This window comes from Rhea americana, unplaced genomic scaffold (assembly GCF_003343005.1).
Source record: "Rhea americana isolate MKP2758 unplaced genomic scaffold, rheAme1 scaffold_78, whole genome shotgun sequence".
Lineage (NCBI taxonomy): Eukaryota > Metazoa > Chordata > Aves > Rheiformes > Rheidae > Rhea > Rhea americana.
Window position 1 is genome coordinate 2507467 of NW_028186956.1, and position 10257 is coordinate 2517723.

General features: G+C 41.5%; 1 protein-coding gene across 1 annotated transcript in view; it reads right to left on the reverse strand.

Moving 5' to 3' along the window:
• Positions 1 to 1849: 1849 nt before the first annotated feature.
• TUBB6 (tubulin beta 6 class V) overlaps positions 1850 to 10257 on the reverse strand; it is an 8937-nt gene continuing 529 nt past the window's right edge. Inside the window, exons 2-4 of the mRNA XM_085322465.1 lie at positions 9901 to 10009; positions 8763 to 8873; positions 1850 to 3463 (exon numbers count right to left, since the gene is read on the reverse strand). Coding sequence (XP_085178591.1) covers positions 2400 to 3463; positions 8763 to 8873; positions 9901 to 10009 — 1284 coding nt within the window. The 3' untranslated portion in view covers positions 1850 to 2399. The remainder of the gene's footprint in view (positions 3464 to 8762; positions 8874 to 9900; positions 10010 to 10257) is intronic.

A 10257-nucleotide genomic window follows, 5' to 3' on the forward strand; every position in this document is an offset into this window, starting at 1 on the left:
TTTTTTTTATGCATTCTAGCAACTCCCATCCATTGCGAGCGAGCACGTAAATGAAATAGCTCATGAGAGGCAAAATGGGATCAGAGGACGTTGTCATGTAGGGGCTCCACAGGGTCAGAATCTATAGTCCGATTCAAAAATCCGATGTGTGGAAAGCAATAAAGAGTCTGGCTGGCCATATGAATAAATACTTCATTTTGGGGGGAATTCCAAAGCTCCTAGTGTTTTTAGTATCTGTCTGTCTAATAGAAGCATTTATGGACCCATTTATAAATGCTTCTATTAGTTATATGTATATATATTTTAAAAAGTATTAAAGTATACATAGAGTTTCACAAACTGTAAGCAAGCTAGTTGGTCTTGGCTCATTCAGAAAAAGTTATGTTAGCACTTTAAATAAAAAACTGTGTGGTAGATGTGTGATAACAGATTCTTCTTCTCTCTGTAGTATGTTGTCCTCCATCTGGGAGCTAATTACCTCCYGTTTATAAAGCCATCAACTAAATTTTTAACTTTTAATCGATRTTTTTCAAGTATTTTGCTGTGTACCATAGTATTAATTTCTCATTAATACATTTAGAGTTTTAGCATACTCTTAGGTCATGCTAAATGCACAGCTACAGTAGCCCACCTTTTATAAAATACATTGTTAGAGATGCTCTATTGCTGCATCATAACTTCTTTTTGCATTACTGGAGAACCGACTCCCTCATAGCTCTTTGAAAGAGAGAGGCAGGCTCCCTGAGGTTCTGCCTACGCCCCAGTGCCAAAGCCAGCTGGGTTCGCACGTTCTAACTACTGCATCAATGAGGTCACTGTCCAAGAGAAACGTCTACTTGATTAAAATGAAACTAGTTCCAGTCTGATGTAGAATAAAATTGGGCAAACAATTCTRGCTTATATGATTCATAAAGATGCCTGGTTCATATTCATTATAAAATGCTGTCTCATTCCCTGAGCCTCAAATTAGCAATRCGTAACGTATCTTGTTAGGAGCGATGGATCTTTGGAAATTACACTAGTATGTTTGTAAGGTGCCTTGCAAGTATTGATAAATGCTTTTGCTTAAAAAGTATTTTGGAAGGAGAGAGAAAAAAAGAGCAGAGTTCCCGAAACATTTAAAGTTTGGATTTCCAATGGGTTTTCCTCTTTGTTTGCTTCTTCTGTTGCCTAGAAACTGACCTAAATAGGGCTCCACGAAGACAGAGCCTTCTCCGGTGGAGGCTCGTCAGTGGAGAGGAGCTGCTTAACTGATATAACCAGAAGCATAAAACATGCGTAGAGAGTTAATACCCAGCATCACTTTGCTAAGGCAGCAAATCAGCTAGGTAAGACAGATCTTTCTATTTTAACTTTAGTATAAGGAGATTAACTGTTGTTCATCTTTCATTTTACCACCTCCTTTGAATATCTTGGATAAATGCTCTTTTTTGTATTTTATTCTTAATCTGCCTTGTGATTTTAATGTATCTGGATAACAGGGCATCCACAGATGTGATGAACTTACAAACCTGAGTAGAGAGATACATGAGCAAGCAATCTATGACTCCTCTCACTGTGTTCAGTAGAGTATCTGACRTTCAGCTACACAGGCTATGTGGAAGAGAGATGAGGTGGAATGAGAAGCTCCAGTAACTGGTGGTAACCAGAAAGACAGGAGACCAGCAGCAAGATACAGGGGTGCCAGTCTGAATCCTAAGTGTCCTTAAGGAACATATCACAAAAGCCTAATTTATATAAGCTGTGATTATTCTGCAGCAAGTGACAAAGTCACAAAGTATAAATTCTAAAAACACTAGCCTGCAGCTCACTGGATATTTACACAACAGTGAGTCTCAAAACACTTGCATTTGAGAGGATGCTAATCTTTTTTATTTTGTTTTGCTACCAGAGGTCTGATGTGAAGTATCGTTGTTCACATTTACTGTACAGAACAGTTAAATCTTTTTATTATGAATAAATTTTGTTCCTGGCAGTTCAGTATTATACACTCAATACAGAATGATTACTTCAAACTCACAAGTTTTTCTTATTCATAACTGGATGAAAATAGTGCAGCTTTTCATGCCTCTTTTACTTCTTGTACAACTTCATGGAAGACAAATTTTGGAACAAAAARAATATATATACCCCAAACTAGCAACCTCTGTTCAGACTCTTAGGCCAAAATATTAACTGAATGCCTTATATTTGTCTCATGAATAGAAATGGCCTGATATCCAGAAGTGCTGAACATCTTCAGTTCCCAGTGACCTCAATGGACTCTGAAAAGCACCTCTAACATCTGAGATCATGCCTTCTTTTTTTTTTTTCTTTAAGCTTAAATTAAGGTTTTTGAGCCTAATTATTAGAAATCCAGATTTGAGAATTTGGCCTGGAAATTTTTTTTCATAACTTCTTTATTCATTGATTTCTTCTTCCTCATCTTCAAATGTTTCCTCTCCATCATTTGCTGTAGCTTCTTGGTACTGCTGATACTCTGAAACCAGATCATTCATGTTGCTTTCTGCTTCTGTAAACTCCATTTCATCCATTCCTTCTCCTGTGAACCAGTGTAGGAAGGCCTTTCTCCGGAACATGGCAGAAAATTGCTCAGAAATCCTTTTGAAGAGCTCTTGAATAGCTGTACTGTTGCCAATGAATGTGGAAGCCATCTTGAGACCACGAGGCGGTATGTCGCAAACTGCCACCTTGACATTGTTTGGGATCCATTCTACAAAGTAACTACTATTCTTGTTCTGAATGGCCAGCATCTGCTCATCAACCTCCTTCATGGACATGGGACCACGGAAGACTGTAGCCACTGTTAAATATCGCCCATGTCTTGGGTCACACGCTGCCATCATATTTTTGGCATCAAACATTTGCTGGGTAAGCTCTGGAACAGTGAGTGCTCGGTATTGCTGGCTGCCTCGGGCTGTCAGAGGAGCAAAGCCCGGCATGAAAAAGTGAAGGCGTGGGAAAGGGACCATATTTACTGCCAGCTTCCGGAGATCAGCATTTAGTTGGCCTGGAAAACGCAGGGATGTAGTCACTCCACTCATGGTAGCAGAAACCAAGTGGTTTAAGTCTCCGTATGTTGGAGTGGTAAGCTTCAGGGTGCGGAAGCAAATATCATACAAAGCTTCGTTATCAATGCAGTAGGTTTCATCTGTATTTTCAACCAGTTGATGGACTGAGAGAGTAGCATTATAAGGCTCCACCACTGTATCAGAAACCTTTGGAGAGGGCATGACACTAAATGTATTCATTATCCTGTCAGGATATTCCTCTCGTATTTTGCTGATGAGAAGGGTTCCCATGCCAGACCCTGTCCCTCCTCCCAGGGAATGAGTGAGCTGAAATCCTTGCAAGCAATCGCAGTGTTCACACTCTTTTCTTACTACATCAAGTACGGAATCAACCAGCTCTGCTCCTTCTGTGTAGTGTCCTTTGGCCCAGTTATTTCCTGCACCAGTTTGTCCTAAAATAATGCAAGAGAGACAAAATATACATATATATACACACAAAATTATTGCTATGGTACTTGGGTGCATACTGAATTCAGATAACATCTATAATAAAAGCTGCGATAAATCTCAGTTAGTTGTACTCTCCAGTTTTGCTTACAAATATCTTTGGAAACATCAGCCAAAACATTTTATATGGTCTCCTTTTGCTTCATATCCCTGGTACTTATCATTTGTGCCTTTTTGGTTGAGTGATTTTTTTCTTTTCAGGTATTTAATGTTCTTTAAATGCAAAGATGGACTTGATTCATTGTTTTGAAAGCTTTCACACTCCCAGTCCTGCTTATTTCATAAACACGAGGAGACTGCTTACATTTAAATGCTCTCTGTTTATAAGGAACATAGGTATACAAAGCTAAATTACAGATATACATTTCTAAATGAAAGTTTCTTGGACTGTTCCTGTGAGTTGCTACTTTTTCAGAGGACCCATTGTTATCATTCAAGGATGAGGCTGGGCTTAAGAAGTGTTATTTAATTTATTAGATCAAGAACTATATTGATTTTTAATTTAGGATTACTTAGCCTTAATCAAAATAYTGATCAATAGAAAACTTTAAAGATGTTTCTTGAAATCCTGGGAGTTGGGTGCTTTTTAAACTTTTACTGTTTTCCCCAGGAACTCACTATTCTTCAGAACCTACAAAGTAAYTTGCAAAATTGAATTACTAATGTTTAATGAACCCTTCCTTTTCTCCYCAGAGCTTCTATTTTCCTTTTATATACCCTGCATAATCTACTCTATCTTACGATGGATGGTCTTGCTATGGCATCACTTCATTACTTGGATAACAAGAAGGATTGAAAGGGAGATCAGTTCTTAATATTCTTGTTCCTTGCAGTGTCTGCTGCTTAAAGACATTGTGCTACTGAACTCAGCAAGTTGAGTGAGTGGCACTCTTGTGAGTGATACATTGTTCAAATAYGCATTTTAGTTTCACTGCATTAGAACTTGGTTTCCTTATGTTGTGTTTGGTTAGTCAGTGCATTGTTCTACATGTTGCTATATTTTCCTCTTTTGAGAGCTTAGGAAGCTCAGCACTTCCTGTCCAGCTGGACAAAGTACAAAATAATGATGTCCTTCAAAACTAAAGAGGATCAAAACTGTCTGCAAGGTACTTCAACACGTCCCCTGCTACAGACAGGGTAGCACATCAGTCTGCACACTAACAAGCAAATAGCACGCCAAGATGTGGAAGGATCCTAACAAAGTAAAATTTTGAGTTTAGGGCTTAATTTTGCAGATCGTCCCTTGAGTAAATTTATCATTCTACTCCAATGGGCAGGGAGACATTRGGAGCCAAGAGAGCAAAGCACAGGGACGGAACAGAATAGGAATTCATCTTATATGGTAATTGACTCACAAAAAATGAGGAAACAATGTGCTCACAGCAGGGAAAAAAAAGCAAGAGCTGATTCTTTCATTCTATTTCCTTTTGCTTAGTTTGCAGAGTAAGCCTAGAGATCACAGAATCATAGAATAAGGTTGGAAGGGACCTCTGGAGATCATCTAGTCCAACCTCCCTGCTCAGCAGGGTCACCTAGAGCATGTTAGACAGGGTTGCWCCCAGGTGGGCCTTGAAGATCTCCAGAGAAGGAGACTCCACAACCTCTCTGGGCAACCTGGTCCAGTGCTCCGTCACTCTCACGGGGAAGAAATTCCCCCTCACATTCAGGCAGAACTTCCTGTGCTTCAATTTCTGCCCATTGCCTCTTGTCCTGTCACATGGGGCAACTGAAAAGAGTTTGTCCCTGTCCCCTTGACACCCTCCCTTCAGGTACTTATACACATCGATAAGATCCCCCCTCAGTCTTCTCTTTCCCCAGGCTGAAGAGGCCCAGCTCTTGCAGCCGTTCCTCATAGGGCAGGTGCTCCAGCCCTCTGATCATCCTTGTAACCCTACGTTGGACTCTCTCCAGTAGCTCCATGTCTCTCTTGTACTAGGGAGCCCAGAACTGGACACAGGACTCGAGATGAGGCCTCCCCAGGGCTGAGTAGAGGAGCAGGATCACCTCCCTYGACCTGCTGGCAACATTCTTCCTAATGCAGCCCAGGAGACTATTGGCTTTCTTGGCCACAAGGGCACGTTGCTGGCTCAYGGTCAACTTGTCATCCACCAGCACTCCCAGGTCCTTCTCTGCAGAGCTGCTCTCCAGAAGGTCAGTCCTCAGCTTGTACTGGTGCCGAGGGTTACTCTTCCCTAGGTGCAGAACTCTGCACTTGCCCCTGATGAAATGCCTAATACAGACATCCTGTCCTCCTCCAAGCCCTCCCTTGGTCTTAATCTGAGTCACTCAAACTCCTGGATGCCCACATTATCACTGCTACCTCTCTCTAGTGCTCTAATATCACCTTTGTGTTTCAGCTGCAGTGTTTAACTGGAGCAGTGGGTGTCTACACCAATACTAATGGCTTCACTGGAGYCAATACTATCAACCACTCTCATGGTAATGTTGCACTGCACCACTAGCTGGCCACCTGCCCAGGTCCTCCTACGCTTCCATTTGAGATTTCCTCCAACATACTCAGTAGTGTGATGCTTCAAGACTCACTGATTCTACGGCACTGTATCAATACAATTAATGTTATTACTGATCAGCGATTATCAGTGTACATAAACAACAAGCCATGGAAGCTCCAGACTTCTTACCCATGACAWTACAGTACAGTGTGGAGAAGCCATGGCTCTGATGAGGCTGCCACGTATCTTGAAATCTTGATYGTGACCCTGTGAAACCCCACTGAATGCACTCCATGTAGCAAGTACCTACCAGACCTCTAAAAGTCTTAGACAAACACAAAATTATCAGATTCCRTCTGAACTAAATCTCTAGGTAGAAAATATACCAAAAAAATGATCAAGACTTTTAGAGCAAATCTTACAACCACTGGAAACTCTCTATTATTATATGCAGTCTCTACTCATTCTGCCTTTACCTTTTCTCACTGTGTATTTACCAAGATCTAGAGGAAGTCTACAAGTAGCAGTCCCATAACAGATCCTTCATTCCTGGTACCTCCAGGTACCTGAGAAGAGAGAATGATAGTTTGCACACTGATGCCTAGAAGCACAGTGTGGACAGCATATGATTTACAGAGGGAAGGATAGCTCCTTTGACTGGCCAATAACCATTTTGTGGTCGCCCCTACTAGTTCAGACATAACCTAAGTTGAGATGAACYGGAAACAGCAAGGATGCAGACAAGAAAAGAATGAGAAACATAGAAATGTAGAAATTGAAGCTGCTTAACARAAGAAGCTATGTCAGAGATTATGATAGCTCCTGGTGGGGAGTTACATGCTGTTAGAAGGAGACCTGCTGGTTCTCCTACAGCGAGCTCATTCCACTTATGCTCCTTCACCTTTTAGATCACCACTTTGTTAATGCAAACATTAAAGCACAAAGATAGGTTTGTGTCCATTCCAATCTTCTGCTGGTCAGAGCTGAAAGTCTGAACTGAAATTCCTGAATTTGGATTTGTGATCAGGGCTCTTGAACKGAACTGTCATTGATGGTGTGCAAGTGCTCACCAGGGGAACCCACACATATACGTACAAACAAGCAGAGACTGCAAACATCTCCATCAGAATGAGCCCTAGCAGCCTGGGATACAGCAAGTATGGAACTGCTAACTTCTGCCACAAAATCCTTTGTGGGCTGAGGCTAAATTTTTAAAAGAGAATACAAAATGCTTTGTTGGCTTTTGACACAGAAGATCATTACTTCAGCGCTCAGGCAGCCATTCTGCATTATTCAGCAGGTTGGGAGGACAGTGCCTGATGCTGGCAGGCAGCCTCTGTCAGATACCGGTTGATCACATGCTGTTAGTTCATTGTTAGCTTGGCAGAAAGGGAGTACAGTGAACTGAGCTATTGTTGGAGATGGTCTGAATTGATTTTTACTCTGGTTTTATTGGAGGTATGCCAAACTAAAGTTTCAGGTATTTTGAAAGGTCAAGTGAACTCATTTTCAGGGGGCTGCAGGGGGTTAGGAGAAAGGGAATGAATGGGGACACCCAAATATAGAAACACTATATGTAAAGATTCCTTGGTCTAGGGCTTTCCCACCCCAGCCTTTCTTCTTATCATAATTTAAAAATCATTTGAAAGAAACCTTAGTATCACTGCCATGGTGTACACTGGAGAAGAACAGGAACGTCATTAAAAGTTTTAAGTCTGTTGAAGGCTGACTTTGCTTCTTACTCTCCACCCAAGCGGCAATGATCTGAGGTAAAGTTTGTTTTATACCTTGCAAATAATGTTTATCTTTCCTCTGTCTGTCCCTGGCACTGTTTCTTCCKTATGTTAACACAATATACCAAACTAAGTTGCAACCTAAGCTTGCCTTGGCAGGGGAAGATGGTCTTGTGGCTAATGCATACTTGAAAACCAAATGGAGATGACGGGTTCTCATGGTAATTTTCATTCAGACTTCCTGTTTGGGCAAGTGGAGCACTTAACTTTCACACACTCCATTCTTCTTTAGTGTAAAGGGACTGAAAATGTTTCTGTACTTCACAAGCACACTGAAGTTTAAACCTGATAGTGTACATTTTTAAGTTTAGATAGAGAGTACTAGCACAGTGCAAAGTAAAACAGCAGCCACAAAAAACCCTCCAAGAGCTGTAAGACCGGAAATTCCCCACATGCCTTCAGGTTCCTCGTTATRTCAGAAAAATAACTCAATAACTGGATATATATGACAATCTGTTTTCATACTGCTGTTAGTCTTCCTCTGCTATTTACTATCCTACATTTTAAYGATCCGCTGAAAAAGTTAAATAAATTACATAGCCTCCAAACAATGTCATACTCAAGGATTTAATAYGAAATCAAGTTAACTGTGGTTTGGCTGGTCTGTAGTTGAGGTTTTTCTTTCCATTTTCTGCAGAATTTCCATGAATTTTGTTGTAAATAAGGAGTCTCAAAATTTCCTTAGAGMCCATGTATATTGAAAGCAAATGTAGATTATCTGAATATCACAGGAAACTTTCAGTAGTTTGTTAATTGAAGGAAAGTGATTAACAGAAGAATGACTGTTTCAGCTAACAGGATCTTTTGGATGGCTGTCTAATTAGTCAATTGGAATTGCACCGTTAAATTATTAGATTTCTCAGTGTTAATGATGACCTTAAACTGTTTGGAATACAAAGGAGGCAACATAGCTTAAATGCTTTTTGATCATTTGCTTGGTAATTGAACATCTGTAAGATATTTGTGTTTGCATTTTTCAAAAAGTGACAATCACATACCAAAGATGAAATTATCAGGTCGAAAGAGCTGACCAAAAGGACCAGATCGCACACTATCCATGGTTCCTGGCTCCAAGTCCACTAAGACTGCTCTCGGTACGAATTTCTGGGCTAGAACAGAAAGCAAGTATGACCTTAGTGTTCTGATATAAACTAACTCTTACACACTCCAATACATTCTCTATTAGTCTAGTTTAGGCTGCACATATACAAGTATTTCCTATACAGGCAATCATAATAAAAAACAGTATCATGGGAACATATCAGTTCTGCTTAAACAGACTTTCAGTCTTTTGAGGTTTGGTCATACAGATGGCATATTGCTTTTTGAAAACTCAGCAATGGATACAGAGGAGGGAAATTTTTGATTAGAAGAAATGTTTGACATGTTCTTTTCTGTGTATAATGGCATGAATGGAAGGTCTTTTTTGTCCAAATAATCCTAGAACACTTTACAAGCTTTATGCTTGAAGAATCACCTCTACTGAAACAGTGCAAATGGTAGTAGATTGGCACAGCTACCACAGAGAAAACTTCTGCATCCAGGAAGCTTTGGARGAAGCCCATGTAAATAATATCAGTATGCTGTAGAGAAGTCAAAACACACTTACAGGTTCATGTCAGCAGACTGAAGGACTAGTGATCCCCATTTTGCAATCTAACACTCTCCAGCATCAGACTGATTCACAGGACTCAGGCACCTTTGGCATCTTAATGATTCACCTTTGAGTCCTCCATTACTTTTTCCTAGCCCAACCCTCTCAGTCCCGATATCAGGGCCAGTGTACTCCAGTTGCAGGCTCATATGACCAACAGCTTAATTCAGGGCAATTAATAAGACATCTAATGAATTAATCACATGKTAAAAGAGCAAACACCTATTGTAGTGTCAGCTAATAAACAAACTTCCACCTCCAGATTGTAAGCCCATGCCCATAGGGACAGCTCTTGCATGTCATTTCTCTCTGCTTTGGGAGATAACAGCAGATACTGGGTGGTGGATGGCAAGTGAAGAGGGCAGCCACATGTGTAATAACGCTTAATGAACCTGTTGCTTCCCAGATCGCTGGGCATCTCTTTCCCCGGGGGAGGAGGGGGTCTCCTCTCTCTCCCACCCCCCTCCCCATCCCGCACTTACAAGATGATTCATTATAGTAGACATTGATCCTTTCCAGCTGCAGCGCTGAGTCACCGACATAGCCTCCGGCTGGGTCAATCCCATGTTCATCGCTGATCACTTCCCAAAACTAGGGGAGGGAGAGCAGAAGTGGGCCGGGAGCTGCCCGCAGCGCGGCGGGACGGCAGCAGCTGCCGGATTCCTGGCGCGCCCGGGCCCCTCCCTGCCGCCCCGCCGGCGCGGGCGCGGGCGCCGCGCGAGACCCAGCGTTCAAACCCCAACGGACGGGGCGGCGGCACCGTAAACCCTGCGCGGCCGCGCTGGGCGGCGCGCGTTTTTGTTTTTCTTTTCTTTCCCTTTTTTTTTTTTTTTTTTTTT